Here is a 27,396-nt window from a genome sequence, read left to right on the forward strand (position 1 = left end):
CACTGTGTCCAGCTTTACATACAGACAGTTTATACAGTTCAAATTAACACACACACACACACACACACACACACACACACACACACACACACACACACACACACACACACACACACTCTGTCCAGTTACAGTCAAACAACATATTTTTGGTTTCATTAAATATTCATCACATCAAATTCACACGTTCAACAGGTTTAATACCTTCAATGATGATGATGATGATGATGAACTGTGTAACTGTAACTGTTTGTAACTGTGTATTCACTCTGCTGTTTTATTGTTTCTGTAACAAACTGATGATCAATAATTAATAATCAAATCAACACTGTGTGTAACTGTAACTTGTCTGTGTCTCTCTGAACTTCTCTTTTCTCTTGAGTGTTTTTCACATTAACTTCTGCTCTGGATAGGGAGGGGCAGGAAGGGGAAGTGTGTGTGTGTGTGTATGTGTGTGTGTGTGTGTGTGTGTGTGTGTGTGTGTGTGTGTGTGTCTGTGTGTCTGTGTGTGTGTGTGTGTGTGTGTGTGTGTCTGTGTGTGTGTGTGTGTGTCTGTGTGTCTGTGTGTGTGTGTGTGTCTGTGTGTGTGTGTGTGGCTTAGATTATAAAATGTCTTGTTATTTCCAGCCAGTTGTTCAAACTTCAGTTCACAGAAAAGCAGCAGAAACTGAAACCAGCAGATGTTTTTTTTTTCTTTAAAGAAACAGTTTCCAGTTCGTTTAAATTTTGTGTTTCTGTCTCTAGATTTATTTAAAATAATTTATCCACAAATTCTTTAAAAAGCAACAAGTTAAATCCTGCAGCTCTGCAGCTTTTGAAAAGTCCTGGAAACAGTAAGCAGCAATCAGTAAGTGTGTGTCGCTGTGTGTGTGTGTGTGTGTGTGTGTGTGTGTGTGTTATCTGACACTGCAGTCACTTTACGCTTCATGTTCCTCAGGCTCTAAGAACAGCTGCATCAGAAAACATCTGTGTGATAAGAAGCTTAAAGAGCCTGTGGACATAAAAACTTAAAACTAAAAACATAATTCATGTTGTGTTGTTTCCTGAAACCTGATCAAGTGTTGTCATCTCTGACAGAAGTTCTCCTTCTATAAACATAAAGCCGACTGGATTCAATGCATCGAGGAAATGTTGTTCATTTCCATATACCACAAATCTCTAAACGTCAGTAAAATGTTCACTGACATGTTTCCACCAAATATCTGGTCGTATCCACTCAGAGCGACTGCAGTTCTGTTACAGGTTCCTGGTCCGGTTTAATGCACAACATGTTCACAGAGACTTCAACCAACATCATGAACCAGAACCCAAGAAAACACTTTTATATTTATATTCATATAGATAAATAATCAGTCTCTGTATTGATGAATGAGCTGACACACACTCAGTGTAAAAGGTTTACAACAGGTTCAGTGATCTGGTGACAGTCAGTGATCAGCTGATCAATAAATAAAGAGCTCAGTGATGGAGGGAAATAAAGAGACCTCTGTGTGGGTGGGGGGTGGGGGTCATGAGACTGAGACAGAGAGGGAGAGCCACAGAGACAGAGAGATAGAGAGAGACAGAGAAAGAGAGCTGAGGGTAGAGACAGAAACAGCACAGCAGTCACAGTCGCTGGGGAGAGAGAGTTCAGGTGAGAAACAGGTAACAGGTGACTGATCTGAGAGCAGCTGAAACTCTTTAGTCTTCTTCTAGAGTCATGTGACAGACCCAAGTGACCTCCAGAGACGTTTTAATGTTCAGCCTGTTTCATGGTGCACAAGTGTTTCTGACATTTTGTCCACCCCGCTTATACCCCCCCCCCATAACCTCTAACCCAGGGCCCCCACCCCCCCACCCCCACCCCCACACTGAGACCAGACTGAGACCAGACTGAGACCACACTGAGACCGGACTGAGGCCACACTGAGACCAGACTAAGGCCAGACTGTGGCCAGACTGAAACCAGACTGAGACCAGACTGTGGCCAGACTGAAACCAGACTGAGACCACACTGAGACCAGACTAAGGCCAGACTGAGACCAGACTGAGACCAGACTGAGACCAGACTGAGACCAGACTGTGGCCAGACTGAGACCGGACTGAGACCAGACTGAGACCGGACTGAGACCGGACTGAGACCAGACTGAGACCAGACTGAGACCAGACTGAGACCAGACTGAGAACAGACTGAGACCAGACTGAGACTGGACTGAGACCGGACTGAGAACAGACTGAGACCAGACTGAGACCAGACTGAGGCCAAACTGAGAACAGACTGAGACCGGACTGAGACCAAACTGAGACCAGACTGAGACCAGACTGAGACTAGACTGAGGCCAAACTGAGAACAGACTGAGACCGGACTGAGACCAGACTGAGACCAGACTGAGACCAGACTGAGACCAGACTGTGGCCAGACTGAGACCAGACTGAGACCAGACTGAGACCAGACTGAGACCAGACTGAGACCAGACTGAGACCACACTGAGACCGGACTGAGACCAGACTGAGACCACACTGAGACCAGACTGAGACCAGACTGAGACCAGACTGAGACCAGACTGAGACCAGACTGAGACCACACTGAGACCGGACTGAGACCAGACTGAGACCAGACTGAGACCAGACTGAGACCACACTGATCAAGACTGAGACCAGACTGAGACCAGACTGAGACCGGACTGAGACCGGACTGAGACCGGACTGAGAACAGACTGAGACCACACTTAGACCAGACTGAGGCCAGACTGAGACCAGACTGAGACCAGACTGAGACCGGACTGAGAACAGACTGAGACCAGACTGAGACCAGACTGAGACCAGACTGAGGCCAGACTGAGACCAGACTGAGACCAGACTGAGGCCAGACTGAGACCAGACTGAGGCCAGACTGAGACCAGACTGAGACCGGACTGAGACCAGACTGAGGCCACACTGAGACCTGACTGAGGCCAGACTGAGACCAGACTGAGACCAGACTGAGACCAGACTGAGACCAGACTGAGACCAGACTGAGGCCACACTGAGACCTGACTGAGGCCAGACTGAGACCAGACTGAGACCAGACTGTGGCCAGACTGAGACCAGACTGAGACCGGACTGAGACCAGACTGAGACCAGACTGAGACCAGACTGAGACCAGACTGAGACCGGACTGAGACCGGACTGAGAACAGACTGAGACCGGACTGAGACCAGACTGAGGCCAAACTGAGAACAGACTGAGAACAGACTGAGACCGGACTGAGACCAGACTGTGTCCAGACTGAGACCAGACTGAGGCCAAACTGAGAACAGACTGAGACCAGACTGAGACCAGACTGAGACCAGACTGTGTCCAGACTGAGACCGGACTGAGAACAGACTGAGACCGGACTGAGACCAGACTGAGGCCAAACTGAGAACAGACTGAGACCAGACTGAGACCAGACTGAGACCAGACTGTGTCCAGACTGAGACCAGACTGAGACCGGACTGAGACCGGACTGAGAACAGACTGAGACCAGACTGAGACCAGACTGAGACCGGACTGAGACCGGACTGAGACCGGACTGAGACCGGACTGAGAACAGACTGAGGCCAAACTGAGAACAGACTGAGGCCACACTGAGACCAGACTGAGACCAGACTGAGACCGGACTGAGACCGGACTGTGGCCAGACTGAGACCAGACTGAGACCGGACTGAGACCGGACTGAGGCCACACTGAGACCACACTGAGACCACACTGAGACCAGACTGAGGCCACACTGAGACCGGACTGAGACCAGACTGAGGCCACACTGAGACCAGACTGAGACCAGACTGAGACCAGACTGAGACCAGACTGAGACCAGACTGAGACCAGACTGAGACCGGACTGAGACCAGACTGAGACCAGACTGAGACCGACTGAGACCGGACTGAGACCGGACTGAGACCAGACTGAGACACACTGAGACCACACTGAGACCACACTGAGACCAGACTGAGGCCACACTGAGACCGGACTGAGACCAGACTGAGGCCACACTGAGACCAGACTGAGACCAGACTGAGACCAGACTGAGGCCAGACTGAGACCAGACTGAGACCAGACTGAGACCAGACTGAGACCAGACTGAGACCAGACTGAGACCACACTGAGACCAGACTGAGACCAGACTGAGACCAGACTGAGGCCAGACTGAGACCAGACTGAGACCAGACTGAGGCCAGACTGAGACCGGACTGAGACCGGACTGAGGCCAGACTGAGACCGGACTGAGACCGGACTGAGACCGGACTGAGACCGGACTGAGGCCAGACTGAGACCGGACTGAGACCACACTGAGACCACACTGAGACCGGACTGAGGCCAGACTGAGGCCAGACTGAGACCACACTGAGGCCAGACTGAGACCGGACTGAGACCAGACTGAGACCACACTGAGACCGGACTGAAGCCAGACTGAGGCCAGACTGAGACCACACTGAGACCAGACTGAGACCAGACTGAGACCAGACTGAGACCGGACTGAGACCACACTGATCAAGACTGAGACCAGACTGAGACCAGACTGAGACCAGACTGAGACCAGACTGAGACGGACTGAGGCCAGACTGAGACCAGACTGAGACCAGACTGAGACCAGACTGAGACCAGACTGAGACCACACTGATCAAGACTGAGACCACACTGAGACCAGACTGAGACCAGACTGATCAAGACTGAGACCACACTGAGACCACACTGAGACCACACTGATCAAGACTGAGACCAGACTGAGGCCAGACTGAGACCGGACTGAGACCGGACTGAGACCACACTGAGACCACACTGATCAAGACTGAGACCAGACTGAGACGGACTGAGACCACACTGAGACCACACTGAGACCAGACTGAGACCAGACTGAGACCAGACTGAGACCACACTGAGACCAGACTGAGACCAGACTGAGACCAGACTGAGACCAGACTGAGACCAGACTGAGACCAGACTGAGACCAGACTGAGACCGGACTGAGACCAGACTGAGACCACACTGAGACCAGACTGAGACCAGACTGAGACCAGACTGAGACCAGACTGAGACCAGACTGAGACCACACTGAGACCGGACTGAGACCAGACTGAGACCAGACTGAGACCAGACTGAGACCACACTGATCAAGACTGAGACCAGACTGAGACCAGACTGAGACCAGACTGAGACCAGACTGAGACCAGACTGAGACCAGACTGAGACCGGACTGAGACCGGACTGAGACCAGACTGAGACCGGACTGAGACCGGACTGAGACCAGACTGAGACCAGACTGAGACCAGACTGAGACCACACTGAGACCGGACTGAGACCGGACTGAGACCGGACTGAGACCGGACTGAGACCGGACTGAGGCCAGACTGAGGCCAGACTGAGACCGGACTGAGACCAGACTGAGACCAGACTGAGACCAGACTGAGACCAGACTGAGACCAGACTGAGACCAGACTGAGACCAGACTGAGACCGGACTGAAGCCAGACTGAGGCCAGACTGAGACCACACTGAGACCAGACTGAGACCGGACTGAGACCAGACTGAGACCGGACTGAGACCAGACTGAGACCGGACTGGGATTGGACTGGGATTGGACTGGGACTGGACTGGGACAATCAGTATTTATGTTTGAACCTATAACAGACAAAGGAGATAAAACACAAAATGTTTTTTCTGTGCTCAGTGTAACTTTAAGTTTGTTCAACACAAATATTTAAAACATTTCCGGACATGAACTTAGATGAACTGCAGCAGGTTTATCAGTGAAGTGTTTGATTACTGCAGCTGGTGACTTTGGTCCAGATTAAACATGAACTTTGACCAGATCGTCTGTGGGACTTTAATTACACTGGGACGTTTTTAATAAACTGTGTTTGTACATTAAACAGTGTGGACCTGCAGACTGACACTGTTAACCAGTTAATAACCAATCAATAACCAGTTAATAACCAATCAATAACCAGTTAATAACCAATCAATAATTAATGTGTATAACAGTGTAGTACAGTGTGTATTAGTACAATGTAAAGTACAGTGTGTAGTACAATGTATAGTACAGTGTATATTAGTACAGTGTATAGTACAGTGTGTAGTACAGTGTGTAGTACAGTGTGTAGTACAATGTATAGTACAGTGTGTATTAGTACAATGTATAGTACAGTGTGTAGTACAGTGTATAGTACAGTGTATAGTTGTACAATGTATAGTACAGTGTGTAGTACAGTGTATAGTATAGTGTATAGTAGTACAATGTGTAGTACAGTGTGTAGTACAGTGTGTAGTACAATGTATAGTACAGTGTATACTTGTACAATGTGTAGTACAGTGTATAGTAGTACAGTGTGTAGTACAGTGTGTAGTAGTACAGTGTGTAGTACAGTGTGTAGTAGTACAATGTGTAGTACAGTGTGTAGTACAGTGTGTAGTACAGTGTGTAGTACAATGTATAGTACAGTGTATATAATTTCAGAGGGATATTGTACTTTTACTTGTATTCGTGGTATTATTACTGAAGTATAAGTTTTCAGTACTTTAGTTTCTCTGTGAGGATCAACAACTTTTATCTGTCTCTATCAATCACTTTATCAGTTCCTCATATTTACCTTCAGAGGTCAGAGGTCAAACACCCACAGTCATTCCTGACGTGGACACTTCCTGTATGACAACACACACGCACACACACAAGCGCACACGTACACACACACACACACACACACACACACACACGGGGCCTCCCCTCCCCCCGCTCGTTTCCTCCTGCAGGACAAAGCGGCCACGCTGCTGCTAACGGACACACTCAAACACACCGAAACACAGTGAAACTCAGTCTGCACAGGTACACACGGAACACACACACCGACACACACACACACACACCGACACACACACACACACACTCCGCTGTATTAAAACATCAAACCGGTTTCAGTCCAAACTGGAAAAAAAAGTCAGTTTCCCGTTTCTGCGCTCCGCCAACTTCACCGTCCGTTCTCACACAAACAGCCTCAACACACAGCTGATCACAGTCCGATCCCTGATCGATCGTGTATACAATTATCGATAACCGTCCAACATCTGTAATAACGGAACAAACGTTTTTCCAGATGTGAGAGAGCGGACAAAGACAAGAGATAGAACAGACAGAAAGTGACCGGGACTCCCACAGTTCTTCTATGTTTGTGATCAATAATGTCCAGACTGTCTGATCAGTCAGCAATCATCAATATTTGTAAGTATTGATCACTAAATTCAGCGTGCACGCGCTGGGACAGCGTTTTCTTTCTCTTTTTTTCCGGTGAACTCACCTTCAGGTTGATTTCCTTCATCCTGTCCTGTCTCCTGCTCTCCAGCAGCCGGGACATCCCCTCCGACAGATCAAACCCACCACACCTGATCGATCACCTGCTCAAAGTATAATCAAAAACTAATCTATAACTGATCAGTAATGATCCGGAGGATTGTTGGGTTCTGGTTCGGGAACAGACCGCAGTCTGATTGTAGGGGGCCGGGCTTTTCTCTGATTGACAGTTCCTCTCTACTTCTGACCAATCACCGCTCAGCCCGCTGGTGCCCTTCTCAGCCAATCCACTCACCGCTCGCTCCTTATGCCCCGCCTTCCAGCATCTGTCAGGAAGCACTTGTTTTTTACGCCGGGGCAGTGAAGTGATCGAGGTGGGTAGAGTCAGTCTCTATGACAACGTGTCAACGTGTCACGTGACGTGCAACAGCCAATCAGAGAGGTGTAGAAGGTCACGTGAGCGAAAACATTAAATCCGGACATGAGCCATTATCCCCACCCCCCACACCGCGGCACAAGGTACAACAGCAGCTGTGTGACGTGGAACCACCGAGCGCAGACCCCCGCCCGCCCCGCGGAGTCCCGGTGTATGCCAGTGAAAAATAAAACAAACCTCCCTGCTGCCTCATAACGGAATCATAGAGAAAAAGAGAGATGCATCAGTACTGCATCAGATACTCTACTGCAGTAAAGTGTTACTGCAGTAATAACACTTTACTACTACTTTTCTACCGCAGTAGTAACACTTAGTATTACCGCAGTAGTATTACCACATTGCATTACATCTTGCTTTCAGAATGTTTTTATTTACTCTCAGTGAAGTACATGAAAGTCAAAGTACTCATCTCAATAAATGAATGAATGATTTTATACACTGAAATGATCATGTGATCACATGATAGTAGTAATGATAAAAATACAAATACATATAGCTGCTGCAAAGATTAATGATCATAATAAAGACAGTCAGACTTCATTATTATTAATGCTCCACTATTATGTTTATAGTCTATAGCTTGTTAGTCTGTATTTCATTCATTTAAAATCCAAATTTTTTCTGTTTTGATGGATTTTATTTATTTATTTATTCTAATATTTATTATTTCGGAGTGTTGTTCTTTGTTCACTGTAAAACACATTGGCTGCTCTGCCTTTTTAAATACATTATTATTATTTATTTGTATATTTATGTGATAATTCTCTTCTTTTCATCATTAAAATTGTTATTTGTGTTTGTTAATAAATCTTCATGCACATGTGTAAATCCGGTTCTGTTTATTCTTTATGATGAAAATTTTACCTCCTTCTGTTTTCATGCTGACTGAAGCCTTGGTATCATCGTCTCATTGTGGTCATGTCAATAAAGTTCTTTGAATCTGAGATCTTTGATGATATGAACCAAACTAACTTCACCTTATGACTGTTGTCATCATGTTTTATTGAGTTTATTTAAAACCTTCAGTTTAAATGAATGAACAGACTTTATGTCCAGTGACAGATCAGCTGTTTGTTGCTGAAAATATTCACCAACAATGTGAAACCTCAACACTGACATTATACTGCGTACAGTGTGTGTGTGCAGTAGAAGTACTGCCCACTGTGCAGTGTGTACTAACTGCTGCTGCTGACTATCTCCTGAATGAAACATCTGTTCACAGCTGCCTCCTGGTACTGGCTGATACCACTGTTACCAAGACAACCAGTTACAACACTGTGAGGAGGAAGGGATGTCATCCTGCTGACCTCAGAGGAAACAGGCAAGTGACAGCTCCACCTGCTGACAGGTGAGTTAACTACACCCATAACACAGAGTGAACACTACAACTAACACGAAACTAAAACTAAACCAACATTAAACTAAAAGTAAACATTAAACTAACACTAAACTAATACTTAAGTAGTCTACTCTGTGGTAACATATCATTACTTCCACTGAATAAAGAATAAATAAACACAAATAATATATATATTATTATATATAACACACACACACACACACACACACACACACACACACACACACACACACACACACACATATATATAGATACATACACCGGTTTATAGCGTTCATATTTATTCGGCCCGGAGACGTTTCCTTTAAGAAGACTTTCTCTTTAACTCACCTGACGTGACCACACCTGAGCTGAACTTCCGGAGTGTTTCACAACAACAACAACAACAACAGAAGAAGAAGAAGAAAAAGAAGAAGAAGAAAAAGAAGAAGAAGAGGAAGAGGGAACGGGAGGTTTAGATCGTCTCGGTCAGTCTTTAATCCTGAATCTGTGAAGTCTGGATTAGGTTTAATCTGAGTTTCGTCTGCTCTGTCTCTGTCCACCTCTCTTAGCATGTTAGCATGTTAGCATGTTAGCACGGAGCTGTCGGCCTGTTCCACTTTAGTTCGATTATCACTTTATTCTTATCATTGATCACTTACACTCATGTGGTCAGTGATAATGATAATGACGCAGATGATGACGTATGGGCCTATGACTCGATTGTAAAACATTTAAATTCAAGTTTAATTTGTTTAATCACAAACACGTCACAGCCGCCATGTTACAGCCCGAGTGACGTCAAATGCAGAGGGTGGAGCCAAGGCTGATCAGAGAGCTACAGGTGAACTGATCAGATTCAACTTCGGCGCAATAAACAGCTCAAAATCTGATCAGAAGATATAAACTATGGGGATAAATAATCAATCAGACACCAATTGATTGATCAACAAGAACATTTTGATCATGTTTGTATCGATTTACAGGCGACAGATCTCATCACTGATGATGAACATCATGTGACCCTCACAGTCACCTGATCTCAGTCCAGGTGAACTAAAGGAGATTTAGGAGGTGCTCTCAGTGCTCTCCATCATCATCATCATCATCATCATCATCATCATCATCATCATCACATGACGGAATATGTTTGTGATGATTAGTGTAGAGACTGTGTGTGTGTGTGTGTGTGTGTGTGTGTGTGTGTGTGTGTATATAGTCTCTGTTTATTTACCACTGATGAACTGTCCTCTGTTCTCTCTAACAGACAGGTGACCCACAGACAGGTGACAGACAGACAGGTCGGCCTGAGGACAGCCAGCACCAGGATGGAGGACGGTGGAGTGACAATGACGAGACAGACTGAGGGAGAGGAGGAGGAGGTGGTGAGGTCTTACGAGATGGAGCCCAGCACCCTGCCGTGGCCTGGAGACGGACAGACAGGTGGACAGACAGGTGGACAGACAGGTAAAGGTGACAGGATGAGTGTCAGGTCAAGTGAGGCAGCCAGTTGCACAGAAAGTGAGAGAGAGCTGTTGGCGGAAGGAGAGAGGAAGGGGGGGACGAAGGGAGGGGCAGGTGAAGACAAGGGGGTGGGGTTAATAGAAGAGTGGGCGGGGTTGAGGACACACCTGGAAGAGGAGTCAGAGGAGCCTTCAGAGAACCACCTGCCGGAGAAAGCAGCCCAGGTGTTCAGCCCTGCAGTGACTGTTCTCCCCTCCCCCTCCTCGCCCAGAGAGAGTGAGGCATTCTGGGAAATGGCGTCAGAGAAGAGTCCCTTCCTGGGTCCTCGAGGACTCCCAGAGGACTACAACCAACATGGCTACCAGTATGAGTGGACCGAGAACACGACCCCTGCTACATGTAAATATACCTGTCTCACCTCTTCTCACCTTTCTTTTAAAGTATATTTTTTGGGCTTTTGTGCCTTTATTGGACAGGACAGTAGAGAGACAGGAAATGGGGAGGCGGAGAGAGGGGGAATGACATGCAGCAAAGGCCGTCCGATGCAACCGGGGCCAACTGCAGCGAGGACTGTAGCCTCTACACATGGGGTGCCTGCTTAGACCACTACGCCACATGACACCCCAGCTCTTCCCTCGACTGTGTCTCTCAGGGGGGCGGAGTTTAACCTGGGTTTCTCTGAAGTAGGCGGGGTTTAACTTGTAGAATAGAATAGAATGCCTTTATGGTCATTGCAGCTGTCATACAGTGATATTTATGCACACTTGTCCATGCAGGTAAGTGACAACAGAAGGCAGATGAAAGGTAAATTAATGAAAGGGACTATGACACACGTCGTCTGTCATGTTTCAATTCATTACTGTTCGTTGGTGTCTCTCTCTCTCAGGTGGGCGGGGCTGTCCTGGTAGGGACATCCTGAAAGTGGGTGTGTCCCTGGTGACATCAGCACTCTTCTTCCCCTTCCTGGTGTGGGGGGGATTTGTGTTCCTGCCCTTTGACGCTCCACTGTTGGACGGCGCCCCCCTCAGGCTCGTCTACACTCTGCGCTGTTCCGTGTTTGCTGCCGCCCCCATCGTCCTTGGTGAGTACAACGCCAACAAAGAACAGTCAGCTGACAGAAAACTGACTGTCAGTGAGTATCTCCGTGGTGACCGCGTCTCACCTGTCTGTTTCTCAGGTTGGCTCGTCCTGGGCATCACTCGACTCCGGTCAGGTGTGTCTCAGCCTCTGTTTGATGAGGAGGTGAAGGAAGCGAAGGTTCACGAGGTCACTGTTCACCACCGCTTTGTCTCTGACTCCACCTCCCTGTTCCTGATGTACTTCCTGCAGCTGGGTGTCATGGCAATGTACCTGAGCCAGGAGCACCTGAAGCTCGTCCCACTGCTGACTGTCATCTTCGCCTTCGGACGGTCAGTTTAATAAACTGTGTCAAGTTAAAACTCATAAAAGGTGCATTTGTTTTGTATCTCCAGGCCAATTTAAAGTTTATTAAAGGTGTGTTTGTTTTGTGTCTCCAGGCCAATTTAAAGTTTATTAAAGGTTTGTTTGTTTGTTTGTGTCTCCAGGCCAGTTTGACTTTTCATTTAAATATTTTACTTAATAACTTAGAAAAACAGATGAGTGTTAAGCTGGTTGCCAATGTTTACAGCGGATGTTGCTGCTGACAGGCGGCGTTACCTTGATTAAAAGTCCTTTAAGTTTTTTAAAATTACTTGGAATAATGTAAGAACACTACTCGACAAAATATACAAGATTTGTAGACATTTTAATGCAGAAAAGTTACATATTATACCATTAAAGGTACGTTTGTTTTGTGTCTCAGGGCTGATAATAAGTTTCCATTAAAGGTGTGTTTGTTTTATGTCTCCAGGTTGATTTACTGGGTGGCCGCAGCCTTCGGCAGCAGCATACGTGGTTTCGGTTTCGGCCTCTCCTTCCTGCCGAGTCTCGTGATGATGGTCGCTAACATCTACTTCATCTTCACAGTGGAGGCGGCGGGGTCCATCTTCAGCCTCTCGCCTCCTTCTGCAGAGGCACTGACTCCACCCGCTGGCAAACAGAGGTTCTGGGGATGAGAGCTGATCAGTAATCAGTAACCTTGCTGAACCATTTCTGATCACATTTGTTTTTTTAAAACTTTATTTTTTTATGAACTGAAACATTAGAGCAGAAAAACATAATAAAAGATCAAATGATTTATAGAAGCCAGACAGAAACAGGGACCTGGACCACAGACACAGTTCAGCTCAGTCGGGATCTCTTGGGATGATATGGCTTTATTGGGTCTAACAGAGGTCCTGGATCACCTGTGTCATGAAGCTGGCTCTGTTGATTCTGAGTTCAATAATCTGGCTGCCAATGAGTTCATGAGAAGTGATTAATATGACGTTAACACAGTGAAAACTGCAGGTAAATTCAGTTGAAGCAGAGAGTTTTATTCAACAAGGTGAAAGAACATGATCACAGAACTAAAACAGAACCAGGAGCTGCAGAATTACAGGAATAATTTCCAAATGTTAAGTTTAGGATATAAATAAATGAAGATCTTTAGAGTAGAGTGAGAATGTTGTGGTTCATTTTTCTAATAAAAGACAATAAAGGGTTTAGTTTTAGTTTTAAATGCAGCTCTAATCATCACTGTGTAATAATGATTGTGAGAAACTCTCCTCTGTCTGTTTGAAAACCACAGTTTAAGTGTTTTGTCCCCGTCTGGATCCTGTAGGAATGATGAAGTTAACAGGTTAGCCCTGCAGCATAGGTTACCGAGGTGATCTACCCTGTTACCAAGGTGATCTACCTCGGTCACCATTATACCATCAACCAGCTTCCAGAGATGGATAACTCACTCGTGGTTCAGGCTCCTGATGTTTGTTTGATTGTTTGTTTATATGAAGTATAGTTGTCTACTTCCTGTTTATTTCCTATTCAGTCTGTTGTGTTGGTTCATTTTTTAAATGTTTTATTTTGTAAAATCTGTTTTATGACTCTTAAATATTTTATATTTCTGTTATACTTAACACAAGTTTCACATTTCACAGTAAAATAATGAAACCTGCTCACTTCCTGTCTCCCTCTGTAAATAAAAATTTATACATTTATTTATTTACATTTATTTAATACACAGTAACTCATTAACATAACCATATTGATTCATTTACACACTTTAATTCATCAACATGAACACATTGACACATTGTGTGTGTTTTGCACAGAAAGTGCATAGTGCTAATAATTAAAATCCTATTCTCTTTTGCATAGATTTTCAGGATATTAGTATATTGATTATAGTAGTATTGATATCCATGTTATCGATACTTTTGTATATTTATAGGTTACTCTGGTATGTTTATCTGACCCTAGAAAAGCTGATATCTTGGTGAATAAATAGAAATATAGAATAAATGGATAATGGAATAAATAGAAATAATAGAAATATATGATACGATCAGTTCAAACACTGAGAGACACTGGTTTTATCATATTAGTCGGCAACAGTTTTGATATCCAGATATAGTGTAACGATGGTCCTGGACTTACTTCATCTGGAACAGCAGGTGGCGCCAATAACCTTTCACGTTTGTCCAAAACTAACGACTCTCCGCTTTTATTGTGAAGGAGTCGGCGCGGAAGTGTTATTGTTGTTGGCGGAACGGGCTAACAGGAGCTAACTGGAGCTAATTGGAGCTAACAGAGCTAACATGACGGAATAAGTGATGGCTGCGGACATCAGTCCAGCAGTAAGTTTCTGTCTGTTTCTCTGATTTTCTCTGGTGTTTGATGGTTCGGCTTATATTTATTGATCTTGTCGAACTTCGCGCCACAAACCTGCCCACAGCGAAACAACCACTGCGCCTGCTCAGTGGCACAGACTGTGTCAACTTAGCAAACGTTAGCTGCCGGGCAGCTAAACGCTGCTTGTTATTGTACTGTTAGCTTTAAGCTAACGGAGCTAACAGAGCTAATGGAGTTAATGGAGCTATCGGAAGCTGCTTATGAGGACTGCTGCTGTGTGGTGGTAATGGAGGGTGAAGTCTGATGAAGCTGGACGAGGTGGAGATGGTCAGGGTCTCTCTAATGTGTTAACATATCTAACTAATTTGAATCTGTGAAGCAGCACAGACGTTTGACATGGTCACATGATATTTACAAATACACAGCAGCTGACCCGGGTCAGTTAACCAGGGTTAGTTAACCAGGCACCATAAACTGAGTCTGTGTGAGTTTGTTTGAGTTGTTTAGACCCGGATTCTTAAATATCTAATGAGCAAAGACCTGTCTGTCTGTCTGACTGTCTGTCTGTCTATCTTTAGTATGATTTCCATTTTAACATATGATCACTTCTATTGATCAGTGAGGTATTGATCATCCTGCTCACTGTGTTTCAGTGGACAAACAGGCGGCGTCCAGCAGGAGAGGATGTCTGTCCCACGCAGTCTAAATCTCTGAGGATGGATGGACAGATGAGCGTCTTCAGACGGGACAGGAAGTCACACACAGTGTCCACACAGAGCTCCTCTGAGGATAGAACACCTGGTTCAGGTGACACAGGCATACAACAAATGTTCAGGTGTGCACCTGATGGAGGCGGAGCCAGATGTTCACTTGTGATGTGTCTGTCTCCATAGGTAGCGGGATAATGGGGGAGGAGGCGGTCGCCATGGAGACCAGCGAGTCCAGTGAGGATGAACTGGGACGACTGGACATCGATCTGGACAGGAAGTCCAAACAGCACAACCTGACGACCAGCAACGTGCGCACCATCCTGCACGTGAGCAGCGCGCACACACACACACACACACACACACACACACACACACACACATATGTAATGTGTCCTATGCTCTACACACAGTGTAAACATGTTCTGTGTCCCGTGTCAGGAGGTGATTACCCATGAGCGTGTGGTGGCCATGATGAAAGCTGCCATCAGAGACACTCAGGACCTTCCCATGTTTGTGAGTCTCCGTGTTGTGTTTGACCTGCAGCTACTTTAAGCATCCTCACTGTTTTACACTGTTTCTGTATCATGTCTGTGATGACTCTGTACAAGTTCAATTTAATTGAACTGAAGTCGAACAAAATGTCCTCCTGTCTGTTTGTCTACCTGTCTGTTTATCTGTCTGTCTACCTGTCTCTTTATCTGTCTGTCTATCTGTCTGTTTATCTGTCTGTCTACCTGTCTGTTTATCTGTCTGTCTACCTGTCTGTCTACCTGTCTGTTTATCTGTCTGTCTACCTGTCTGTCTACCTGTCTGTCTGTCATCCTCTCTGTCTGTCCTCCTATCTGTCTATCTGTCTGTCTGTCTGATTCAGTATCTCTGTGATCTTTCTTTTCCACCAGGAGCCTAAGATGACTCGGTCCAGACTGAAACAGGCGGTCCAGCAGGGACAGGTGAACTCCACCTCCCACAATCCTCTCTGCTACTTGATCTGGAGAGATAAACAAGTCTGTTTAACGACTGTGCTCTCCCTGTCTGTCTGTATACCTGTCTGTCTGTCTGTCTTTATGGTTACAGCCACTGAACTGGAGTCTGTCAGCAGTGAACACAGTCAAGGTAAACTAGCTGTCCGTCTCTCTGTCCGTCTGTCTCTCTCTCTCTGTCTCTCTCTCTGTCTGACTGTCTGTCTCTCTGTCCGTCTCTCTGTCTGTCTCTCTCTCTGTCTCACTGTCTGTCTGAATGTCTGTCTCTCTCTCTGTCTGTCTCTTTTTGAAGGTCTCTCTCTCTGTCTCTCTCACTGTCTGTCTGTCTCTCTCACTGTCTGTCTGTCTCTCTCTCTCTGACTGTCTGTCTCTCTGTCTGTCTCTCTCTCTGTCTGACTGTTTCTCTCCTGCAGCCTCCTCAGTTTGTGGACATTGATCTCGAGGATGATGAGGACTCATCAGATGAAGAGTATTGTCCTGATGATGAAGAGGAGGAGGAGGAAGACACAGCTGAAGAGGTGAGTGAATCTTTGACCTTTGACCTGTCCACCTGAGTCCACTCAGGTGTTCTGCTCAGTCGCAGTAGATACCAGAGTTTTCCTTAAAGTGTGTGTGTGTGTGTGTGTGTGTGTGTGTGTGTGTGTGTGTGTGTGTGTGTGTGTGTGTGTGTGTGTGTGTGTGTGTGTGCGTGCGTGTGCAGACCTTCCTCAGTGATGCAGACAGCTTGGCTTCACCTCTGAGGACACATCACGGCTCTCAGCCCAGACTACCAGCAGACCAGAGGACTGAAGGACCCACACAGGTACACTGACCTCTAACCCCTACAGGTAGCCTGACCTCCTACCTCCTTAAGTATCCTCACAGGTGACATCTGACCTTTTGTTTAGAGACCTCAGGTGATGACCTCCACCTGTGCTCCTCAGCACTTCCTCGCTGCTCCTGCTGAGTCATCCTTTCTGGAGAGACTGAACGCTGTGGAGGAGGAGCTGGACTGTAGCCCCGCCTACACCTTTGACCAGGTAACACCACCTCCTCAGCCTCTCACCAAGCCCCACCTAACCCTCCACCTGTCTGTCTGACTCCACCTGTCTGTCTCTCAGTCTCTGGACAGGAAAGCTGCTGATGATGATGATGGTGATGACGAAGGATGTTTGGCGTTCCGCACACGCTCCAAACTTCGTCTGGTTAACGTTCCACTGGGGCAGCTGGAGGCGGAGCTTCTGGCCCCTGACATCACCGCTGACATGTACGACCTGATCGCCACCCAGCGTGAGGAGGACCGTCATTGGACGAAGTGGCTGCAGGGTCTCATGGCCCCCGACAACGAAGGTCAGAGGTCAGGCTGTCAGAATAAAAGTCTGCCTTATTTCATCTTCCTTTTGCCGCTCCTTAGTGTTCTTCTCTGTTCTTGTGGAACGTCGTCGGTCTCACTTCAGATTTCATCCTCATGAGGTTTCACCAAAGTTTTATTAGTTCATCGTCGTTTTCTCACAGTGAAGAACTGAACAACTCCTCAGCTGCTCACAAACTACAATTTACAAATCAAATACAGAACCTGGATTTCCTGGAAAGAGAAACTCAGCTCATTTAAACAGACACATCTGATCAGCTCCAGATCAAACTGATCGATCGTCATTGTTCTGTAAAGGTGGAGTGTTTCCTCCTGCTCTCAGCTCTAACTAACAGGAAGTGTCAGTCAGTCTGTTTGTTGTTGTTGTTGTTGTTGTTGTTTACATCTGTGTTTGTTTTTTCTCAGAGGAAGCCGATGACGATGATGACCCTGAATACAACTTCCTGGACGACATGGATGAACCTGACCTAGAGGACTACAGGACGGACCGGGCGGTCCAGATCACCAGTAGGTGTCACACACACGCTGATCTGTGGAGTCCTCGCTGGTCATTTTCTCACCTGTAAAATGCCAAGCATTGCATTGTGGGAATGTTAACAGGAAGTAGAGTTCATGTCGGACTCACAGACTTACATATAGAGGACAGATTCACACAGACTCAATAAAGTGTGAGACAGTAGATGTAGAGCAGTTTAAAAAGCCGGTACTACGAGGCAGGTTCTGTTCTTCTTCTTCTTGACCTCAACTCAGTGTAAACTCTTCTTCTTCTTCTTCTTCTTCTTCTTTCTCAGAGAGGGAAGTGAACGAGCTGCTGGAGGAGCTCTTTGATACGGTGCGTTGATCTTCAGCAGCTGGAGCTTCTGCTGATTCCTGTGAATGATTCTCATCTTCAGAGACATTGATAGTTTCTATTGTTTACCAACAGTCTGTGTTGTTTACCGTCTGTTTGTGTTGTTTACCATCTGTTTGTGTTGTTTACCAACAGCCTGTGTTGTTTACCGTCTGTTTGTGTTGTTTATCATCTGTTTGTGTTGTTTACCAACAGCCTGTGTTGTTTACCATCTGTCTGTGTTGTTTACCATCTGTAAACAGCATCATATCACAGCTCAGGCCCGTGATCCGATTCATGTTTCTCCACCACAGAGACGTTTCTTCTGAATCTTCATCAGTCAAGTCGTCACATTTTTCCAGATTAGTTTAAACCGAATGAGAACTGTGGATTTGTTTTCTGAGATCATGTGATGTCACTCTGCAGCTCCTGGAGGAGGAGGTGGCAGCTGAGGAGCAGGAGCGGGGGGAGGAACGGGAGGAAGAGGAGGAGCAGGAGGAAGATGAGGCCCCATCACAGACTGGACCTAAATTCAATGTCCCCCAGGCTTTACGGTAAAACTCCTGCGCACACACACACAGAATGGAGGTGTAGTGAAAGTTAAGTGTTGAGTGTAGAAAGCGGTTCAGACCCGTGGACACGGCGGCGGCGTGTCGTCCTCCTATTGGGACGGTGCAGCAGAGAAGTGCTGTGACTGTTTGGGTTGGGAGGAAGAGAAACTTGCCTCTGCTGCTGCTTCTGCTTCTTCAAACAGACACATGAAGAAGAATGCAGCTGGGGGAGACATCCTCTTTCACTCTCTTGTTTCAGACTGGCCTGTTTCAGGCTCCGCCCCCTTCAGGTCACATATGTCGTAACAAAAACATTCCCATTTTTGAAACCCATCCAAACACAGCTGGGACAGATCAGTGTATTTTGTTTACATTTATTTACGCCTCATAGGCCACACCTCTCAAGGAGCCGGAGCCCGTGTCTCTGTTTCCCAACACAGGTGGGGAGAGAACTCGGTAGAACGTCATCATGGACGTCTTCAATGTGTTCTCAGTTTGTTTTTTGCTGTCTGTAGTTTTGAGGCTCCGTTAGCCAGCATGCTAACGGAGCGACGGCGGACAGTCAGAAAACAGTACGAGGCTCTGCAGCAGAGGAGGGCCCTGCAGGACGCAACCAATCATCACCGTGACTACATCAACCTGAAAGACACACCCGGCCCCCAACCCAACACCGCCACACCTGTGTTAGTGCTGCCGAGCCGGGTGTGCTCCACCCTTCACCTGGACTTCACCCAGAAACTGCAGCTGCAGCAGCAGATACAGCAGGTACGTCGGTAGCCATGCTGTTACTCCTCCATCAGTCTGACATCACCTTCCCCTCAGCTGCTTCCTGTTTCTGGAGGTCATGTAGGGACATATTACATTTTTTTCTCTTTAAGTATTCTATATAGACTCCTCTAGTGTACTAGATGATGTGGAGCTGTCCAGGTCCAGACGCAGCAAATCAGCCTCAAATCCCGATGCTCCCTCCACCTGCTTCACCTGTGGGATGATGATGTTAGGATGCAGGGCCCTTTATACCACATAGAGCTGCATGTCTTCCCCAAACATTACTTTCATCAGTTCATAAAACATTTTCCCAGCAACACTGTGGAGAGTGAAGATGCTCTTTACAAACTTCAGGGGCACAACAATGTGAAACGGTGTCCTCCGGGCGTCTGTGGCAGGACGCCAGGCACCATGATGTGTGTGTGGTCGACTCATGACCAGAGATGTGAACCAGCTCCAGTGATTCATTTGAGCCTTCAGCTTGTGACTCTGAGCGTCTCTGTCTCTCTCTCTCAGCATGTGCAGCTGCTGACTCAGGTTCATCTGCTGAGTCGCCGCGTCGACGCCCTGAACCACGAAGCCTGCATCACTAAACATTACCTGGTCAGTCAGTAAACAACAACAACAACACAAACACTACCTGAGGCCTGTACAACCAAGCAGGATCTGAGGTCATTGAGGTAACTTCAGGTGTAACTCTGGGGTTTCAGTCCTACGACGGCGGTTCATTTGTTACTGGGGTAAATCACCATGGCAACTGATGCTGAACTCCTGAGCTTCAGAGGATCAGATCAAAACCTGTCAACAGCCAAACTACTGACCAATCAGATCACTGGAAACACGGAGTCATCATTCCTACAGGATCCTGACAGGGACAAAATTTTACAATTAAGTGATCAATAATAATGATCAGCAGATATTTATAGTACAGGTTATCAGGATGGCCAATGTTAGGTTCAGTTAGGCCAGATAACGAAAGGTCACCCTGGGTATGTTGAACTTTTTTCGTAGTGCAGGCCTCAGAGTATCGGTTACCATGGTGATTTACCCCGTTACACATCGTAGGACTGAAAGAGTTAAACCTGAAGTTACCTCGATAACCTCAGATCAAAACCTGTCAACAGCCCAACCACTGACCAATCAGATGACTCTGGATTTCCACTCATCTGATTGGTCAGTAATCGGGCTGTTGAACCTCACAACGTCATAACCAAATATCTGTCCTTCCGCCTCCTCCCTGCTCCCTCCAGGAGGAGTTGCACCAGTTTGCCAGCCGTCAGGAGGAGATGTTTCTCCCCAGCAGTTTCAGTGTGTGTAACCTCCAGGGGGCCCTGGATCTCCTGCAGGAGGTGGAGCAGAGAGAGGAGCCTCCTCCTGCTCCTGCTGCTCCTGCTGTCTCCAGACGCTGGCTCCCAAGGATGACTCCCGCCACCAACAGTGAGGAGGAGAAATCAAAACCTGTCTCATAGTCCTCCTTCTCTAAGCTGGTTCTGGTTCTGGTTAAGATTGTGGTTCTTGTTGTGTTCAGGCCACGCCTTCCCTCTGCTGTCCGCCAACACCGCCTGGCTCTTCGCCACCCGGCCCGTCTTCCTCTACCCAGAACTACTTCCTGTCTGCAGCCTGGACCCCGCCCTCCACAGCCAGAACCACAGGAGTGTTTACACCGCAGGAGAAGATGGGTACGTTCACACTACTACACAATATACACACATATACACACACTGTACACACACTGTAAACACATACACACACACAGGTACAGCATATTTGAGTCTGATATCCAGTTCATAGACTGGTTGATGTTTCAGACTGTCATATTTCCCATGATGCCTCTGTGCAGGCTGATCGTTCTGGGTCTGAAGCACTTTGAGGGGGCGGTCCAGTCGGATCAGCTGATCAGCTCCTACCTGCTGTGCAAGAATCGATGGAACTTCAGGAAACATGTCAGAGAGATGAGCAGCCCGAGAGCGCTACCAAACAACATCATCAAGGTGACATCACAGTGACATCATTGTAACTGCGACGTCACTGTCTGACATCAGTGAATTTTAAAGCAGATGAATCATGTTCTGTCGTGTCACAGGTGAAGGTGTGACAGGTGAAGTAAAACCCGTCTCTTGGTGTTTTCAGATGTTCCTGACGGAGCAAGTCGTCCCCCCCCTGCCACTCGCCTGCAGCAGAGTTCAGCCAGGAGACCAGCGCCCCCCAGTGGACAGGAACGTCTCCAATATGCCAAACTGGCTTAAGGTCTCACAGACTAAACCATTTCAGATTACAGGATTATTTATTTATTTATTATTATGTATTTTTTTAGGCCTTTATTTTATTAAATTTGTTTGATTACTTTAAGTTAAGTTACATAACATGTAAATTAATTTTAAGTTTTAAGTTATTTTAAGTTACTTGTTATATTTTGAGGCCTGGCTGAGTGATGTCACTGTCCACTGACATCAGATGATGACATCATCATCATCAGACTTACCAATCATAGAGCGACAGTTCAGTTCATGTTTTCACCAGCGGGCGTCAGAGTTCTCAGGGTTCTCTCGGTTCTTTGGGTTCTTTAGTGGGACGTTCCAGGGATTCACCTGATATACAGTACCTGGTAACCATAGTAACAGTCACAGGTCACAGCTTTTTACAGACCTGTTGTTGTCTGATCAATAACATGTTAACTAACCTGTCACCAACATTATTACCAATAAGTAGGAGATGATGTCACCTCATGTCGTTGGTTGTGACTCTGGTTCTCTAACGTTCTCACCTGTAGAACAGTCAACAGATCATCCACAGGACCCGACTGGACTCCACCTGTTACCCCCCCTCCCTTCCCCCAGGCTGCACCCTCAGGCTCCACCCCTATTGGCTCAAGAAGACAGCCTGCCCACCTCCCCCTCGCCACAGACGCCTCTTCACCCTGGCCCACAATGCATCTCTGCTGCCCCTCGCCAAAGCCCCAGCATACAGACAGGTGGACAGACCAGCAGATCGACAGGCAGACAGACAGGTAGACGTGCAGCCAATCAGCTACCTGTCTCTGTCCCCTCCCAGTGTCACCTTACTCTCTGACTGCCCCACCGCTTCAGGAGCCCATCCATTGACTCCGCCTCCCGTCTGTGGAGCTGTCCCATTGGCTGCGGTTCACCCAGTCCCTTCCCAGTCTGTATGTACTGACATCATCCAGTCCTGCCTTCCTATTGGCCAGAGCACACAGCAGAGTGTTTCTAGGCAACAAAACACCACCAACCCCGATATTACAAAACCCATCATGCCTTGTTCAGCTGCCGCCATGAAGCCGAGCTGCTTCCTCCTCCAGATAATGTTGACGCCTCCCACTCTGCCCGCTGCCACCTCCCAGCATGCTCTGAGGCAGCAGCTCTGTGCTCCAATCAGAGAGGTAAAAGAGGAGGCGGAGCAGACCCCCATAATGCCCCGCCCTTTGGTGGAGGAGGAAAGTTCAGCTTCAACATCAACACTGAGCCCACTGTCTGAGGAGGAGGAGAGGAGCAGTGTAGGGACTGAGGGTGAGGAGGAGGCGGAGCAGGAGGAGGTGGAGCGGGAGGACTGGACTATTGTGGGTGTGGTCAGTTTGAATGGAGGAGGTAACACTGGTGGTGAGGAGGAAGAGGGGAGAGAGGGAGGAGGTGCAGGAGGTGGTGGTGGGGAGGAAGCAGGTGGGGGAGGAGAGGGGGAGCAAGGAGGAGAGGGGGAGCAGGGGGGGGAAGAGGAGGGACAAAGAGAGGACGGGGGAGGAGAGAGGGAGGAGGATGGAGAGAAGGATAAGGATGAAGATCAGGACCGACAGGGCGAGGAGGAGGAGGAGGAGGATTTCGATGACCTCACACAGGATGAAGACGAGGAGGAAGTGATGTCATCAGCGTCGGAGGAGTCGGTGCTGTCTGTTCCAGAGTTACAGGTAAACAGGAAGTCCTCCTTCATCAGTCCAGGAGAGCTGATGATGTCATCTCCAACTCTGTTGTCATGGTTACATGGTTACATACCGTGAAGCAGGTGACCTCTGATCTTTGACCTTTCAGGAGACCATGAAGCAGCTGACCTGGCTGGCCGCCGAGAGGCGTCTCTGTGCAGATGGAGACTCAGAGGAGGATCACTCCCCAACCTCCCCAGGCTCTCAGGAGGAGGAGGAGGAGGAGGAAGAGGAGGGGCCTAAAGGGGAGGAGTCAGGAGAGGGGAGGAACAGTAAGGCGGGAGGAGACGAGGAGACGCCGTCAGGAGAGGGGACGCCCAGAGGAGGAGGAGGGAGGTGTCCTGGACGAGGACGAGGTGAGAAGTTGCTCTGCTGCGTCTCTGCACTAAATGGCTCCTGATGTGGTTTTTTCCCTGAGCTCTCTGTCTCCGCAGGTCGAAGCCGACCTCTTCGCGGCCTCAGGAGGAGTCGTCAGGAGCGTCGCAGCAAAGACGCCACGAAACTGCTGCTGCTGTTCGACGAAAACATCCTGGACAACGACCCGCACCGAGAGAGCAAGGACGTGGCGTTCGCTCAGAGCTACCTGAGCCGGGTGAGAGGACGGAGAGCGCCACTATCCCGGATGGGGAGGCGCCGAGCTGCGTTAACCTGTGTGTTACTGTGTGTCGACAGGTGCGTGAGGCGCTGCAGGACGTACCTGGGCAGGTGGAGGAGTTTGTGTCTTTGCTGAATGAGTTCGAGCAGGTGGGAGAAGGGCGGGAAGTGGTGTTGCTCTTCAGAAAGCTGCGATGCATCCTGGGAGATCGGACAGACCTCCTCCGAGACTTTGCCGCATTCCTGCATCCTGAACAGGCGCTGCAGTGTGGACTGGTGAGCACAGGTGGACACCGGGTCAACGCCTGGTACAGACCAGGTGTATCATTGCAGGATCTCAGGTGGATCTGAAATAAATCGATCTTCTGGTCAATAGTTTCTCTGGTTTTCATAAATCTGGAGGTCGATCTTTCCTCAGTACGTTCACCTGAATGTCGTGGTTCAGGTGTGAACAGGTGTGGACAGGTGTGAATAGGTGCGGACAGGTGTGGACAAGTGTGGACAGGTGTGAACAGGTGTGGATAGGTCCTATCAGAGGGACAGACTGAAAAAAGCTTCAGCACACTGATCTGAGACCAGTTTGTGTTTGTTGACATTATCACAAGATGTGAGATGAGTTTACTCTTCAGTTCACATCTGTCTCTGTGAATTGAAATAGAACAGAACAGTGTATGTGGTCCACAGTAATTATTGATTATCTATTGGCGCCGGTGTAACTCTGTTGTGTGTTTGCAGTTGGAGGAGCAGCAGGCGTTTGAACGCAGCCGCCGTTTCCTGCGACAGTTGGAGATCAGTTTTGGAGATAATCCGTCACATTATCAGAAGATCATCAAAGCTCTTCAGACTGGTCCGGACCTGAGTCCAACCAGCATCCATGAGGTACAACTGATTAACCTTTATCAATAACTGGTGAACAAAGTAACTGTCAAATATAACGTTAAGTTATTGACCAGCAGTTTGTTAAAGTTATTGATCAGCTATTTAAGTTATTGATTAACTCTTTATCGGTAAAATCAGCCATTCTCTTTGTTTTCAGCTGAAAGCTCAGATGGCCACGCTGCTAAAAGGCCACACCCATCTACAAACTGAATTCTGGGTATTTTTTGATGAGCTCCGCCCCCCTCCGGCCCGTCCGAGACAGTTTGAAGAAGCTCATTGGCCAGAGGAGGGAGGGGGCGGGTCAGATTGTGGAGATGGTGTCGGCCAGGTGTCAGGAGGCGGAGTCACCGGTGGCTTTGAGGAAGTGACGCTCCCAGAGCTCGAAGAGGAAGAGGAGGGTCATAAAATCCAACCAATGACAAGCCGGCGCCAGAGGAGGAAGATGAACGCCCACAGAAACTACAAGGTGTGAGAAAACCTTTAGTGAACTTTCAGTCATGGACTTCTTCTCACACTGGCTGCATTTAATCTGTTCTGACGATGTTTGACGTTTGCAGGACTGTGATTGGTCGGACAAAGAGTGGCCCTGTCCGTGTCGTGATGCAAAGATCAGCAGACACAGGAGGAAAGGATGCTCTCGCTGCCACGGCAACAAGGTCTGTCCTCCATGTTTTATCGGGTGTGAATCAGTGATAGATGGAGACACCTGACTCACCTGTTCATTTCACCTCCAGACATCAGGGGGCGTGTCCAGAGCAATGAAGAGCCTGGACCCTCTGTACTCTCAGATTAGCTCCGCCCCCGGAGAAGCAGGTGACCTGGACCTGAAGGGGGACGATGACAGTCCACAGCCAGGTGTGTAACAGTTCGCTCTTCGTGGTTAACAGACAGGTGTGTTCATTTTTTAAACAATTGTATTTGCATCAACAGATCGAAGCGGCGCATCATGGGAAGGCTCGTTCCCTCTGACTGATGAGAAGGAGGAGGAGGAGGAGCTGGACGATGAGGAGGACGAAGAAGATGAGGAGGAGAGGAGGAACATTGACAAGGAGCACAGCCCAGCAGTGAAGAGGAGCAGGAGGGAGGAGGCTCCACAACCCCCGTCTTTCATCCCCACCTCCTCCACTGTCTCTACCACCTCCACCTCCACCTCCTCCTCTGTCACTTCCTCCTCCACCTCCACCTCCTCCTCTGTCACTTCCTCCTCCACCTCCACCTCCTCCTCTGTCACTTCCTCCTCCACCTCCACCTCCTCTGTCACTTCCTCCTCCACCTCCACCTCCTCTGTTACCCCCTCCACCTCCACCTCTGTTACTTCCTCCTCTTCCATCTCCTCTCTTCCCTCCTCCACCTCCACCTCCTCCTCTTTTACCCCGTCCTCTTCTGTCTCTTCCTCCACCTCCACCTCCTCCTCTGTTACCTCCTCCACTTCTTCTGTCACCTCCTCTCTCTCCTTTCCCTCTGTGGGCACCTCCTCTTCCTCCCTGTCTGCCTGCACCTCCTCCATCACCTCCCCCTGCACCTCTTCCATCTCTCCCTCTGCCTCCTCCACCTCCTCCTCCTCTGCTCCTCCTCGGCCCAGTCCTCCTCCCGACCCCCCTGTTTGTGCCAAGAACATTTCTCTGACAGCGAGTGGAGAGAAGGTCATCCTGTGGACCAGGTACGCCTCCTGCTGCCGAACCTCCTGCTGCCGAACCTCCTGCTGCCGAACCTCCTGCTGCACCTCCTGCTGCACCTCCTCTCTAACCCTGTTGTGTTTTCACAGAGAAGCGGATCGAGTCATCCTGACAACGTGTCAGCAGGAGGGAGCCAATCAGAACACGTTCCAGTCCATCTCTACTCTGCTCGGCAACAAGACCTCCAGTGAGGTGATTGGCTTTTTAATCTTCTGTTGCTTCTGTGATTGACTCTGATTGGTCCATTTTTTTAATTTGTATTAAAGGACAGAAGAAGAGCTTTGCCTCATGTTGAGACTTTCATCAAGTTTCCTCGTATCTCCAGGTGTCTCTCAGGTTTATAAACAGAAAGCTTTTCCTCGTATCTCCAGGTGTCTCGGAGGTTTCGGGATTTGATGCGTTTGTTTCGGACGGCGGCTCGTCAAACCAGCTCTGAGGACGAAGCTCCACCCACTGAGCCAGCAGCAGCCGATGAGGAAGAAGACTGACTGACACTGACCAATCAGAAGAGCTGAAAAAATTAAGTTTGTATTTTGAGGACTTTTATTGTGAAAGGAATGTACATGAGATGAAAAATGTAAATATTTTCAGATTATTTAATGTTTTTGTAAAAAGTTTTTTTTTTTTTTTTTAAATAAAACATTTTTTCATGACAGTCTGTCTGCTGTCCTGAATCAGACCACATCATTTTTCATAATAAAAGCTCGACAAGTGTTGTTCCTGTAGCTCTGTGACTCAGTGACTCACCTGCTGACACAAAACACAGGTGTGACAGGAAACACTCAACACACAACCCTGACTTTCATCCTCCAACCTGATCAACAGTTCACACATCATCAATAATCAGTGATGTGATGATGATCGATCATCACCTGTTCAAC

General features: G+C 47.8%; 3 protein-coding genes across 4 annotated transcripts in view; 2 read left to right on the forward strand and 1 right to left on the reverse strand.

Moving 5' to 3' along the window:
* Window positions 1–7,482, reverse strand: part of arhgef2 (rho/rac guanine nucleotide exchange factor (GEF) 2) — a 19,549-nt gene extending 12,067 nt beyond the window's left edge. The window contains exon 1 of the mRNA XM_056381588.1: window positions 7,286–7,482. Coding sequence (XP_056237563.1) covers window positions 7,286–7,342 — 57 coding nt within the window. The 5' untranslated portion in view covers window positions 7,343–7,482. The remainder of the gene's footprint in view (window positions 1–7,285) is intronic.
* Window positions 7,483–9,394: 1,912 nt separating this feature from the next.
* Window positions 9,395–13,615, forward strand: tmem79b (transmembrane protein 79b). Of its 2 annotated transcripts, none has more exons than XM_056381590.1 (5): window positions 9,395–9,541; window positions 10,321–10,916; window positions 11,404–11,598; window positions 11,695–11,926; window positions 12,388–13,615. In XM_056381590.1, exons 2-5 carry the CDS (start codon window positions 10,382–10,384, stop codon window positions 12,590–12,592), a joined length of 1,167 nt encoding a protein of 388 aa, XP_056237565.1. In that variant the 5' UTR covers window positions 9,395–9,541; window positions 10,321–10,381; the 3' UTR covers window positions 12,593–13,615. The 2 variants fall into 2 exon arrangements, with proteins under 2 accessions (XP_056237565.1, XP_056237566.1); XM_056381591.1 differs by lacking the exon at window positions 9,395–9,541 and adding an exon at window positions 9,572–10,104.
* Window positions 13,616–14,122: 507 nt separating this feature from the next.
* LOC130172065 (GON-4-like protein) lies at window positions 14,123–27,170 on the forward strand. The gene is made up of 31 exons (XM_056380482.1): window positions 14,123–14,254; window positions 14,903–15,056; window positions 15,143–15,285; window positions 15,398–15,472; window positions 15,859–15,909; window positions 16,034–16,072; window positions 16,353–16,457; window positions 16,640–16,741; window positions 16,827–16,958; window positions 17,040–17,268; window positions 17,696–17,797; window positions 18,082–18,122; window positions 18,546–18,673; window positions 19,186–19,435; window positions 19,955–20,041; window positions 20,689–20,875; window positions 20,967–21,117; window positions 21,279–21,429; window positions 21,569–21,685; window positions 22,209–23,105; window positions 23,175–23,354; window positions 23,476–23,722; window positions 23,801–23,958; window positions 24,039–24,236; window positions 24,696–24,839; window positions 24,997–25,305; window positions 25,397–25,495; window positions 25,574–25,694; window positions 25,770–26,499; window positions 26,605–26,707; window positions 26,887–27,170. Exons 1-31 carry the CDS (start codon window positions 14,231–14,233, stop codon window positions 27,001–27,003), a joined length of 5,571 nt encoding a protein of 1,856 aa, XP_056236457.1. The 5' UTR covers window positions 14,123–14,230; the 3' UTR covers window positions 27,004–27,170.
* The last annotated feature ends 226 nt before the right edge of the window (window positions 27,171–27,396 follow it).

The sequence above is a fragment of the Seriola aureovittata genome, chromosome 7 (genome assembly GCF_021018895.1).
Source record: "Seriola aureovittata isolate HTS-2021-v1 ecotype China chromosome 7, ASM2101889v1, whole genome shotgun sequence".
Classification (NCBI taxonomy): Eukaryota; Metazoa; Chordata; class Actinopteri; order Carangiformes; family Carangidae; genus Seriola; species Seriola aureovittata.

Excerpts from the sequence above, each read along its gene's own strand:
- tmem79b (XM_056381590.1), top strand. The coding sequence starts at position 10,382 with ATGGAGGACGGTGGAGTGACAATGACGAGACAGACTGAGGGAGAGGAG. Across the intron at positions 10,917-11,403 it reads GAACACGACCCCTGCTACAT|GTGGGCGGGGCTGTCCTGGT; the intron begins GTAAATATACCT and ends TCTCTCTCTCAG. Across the intron at positions 11,927-12,387 it reads GTCATCTTCGCCTTCGGACG|GTTGATTTACTGGGTGGCCG; the intron begins GTCAGTTTAATA and ends TTATGTCTCCAG.
- LOC130172065 (XM_056380482.1), top strand. The coding sequence starts at position 14,231 with ATGGCTGCGGACATCAGTCCAGCA. Across the intron at positions 18,123-18,545 it reads TGGAGGAGCTCTTTGATACG|CTCCTGGAGGAGGAGGTGGC; the intron begins GTGCGTTGATCT and ends GTCACTCTGCAG. Across the intron at positions 24,840-24,996 it reads GTCCAACCAGCATCCATGAG|CTGAAAGCTCAGATGGCCAC; the intron begins GTACAACTGATT and ends CTTTGTTTTCAG.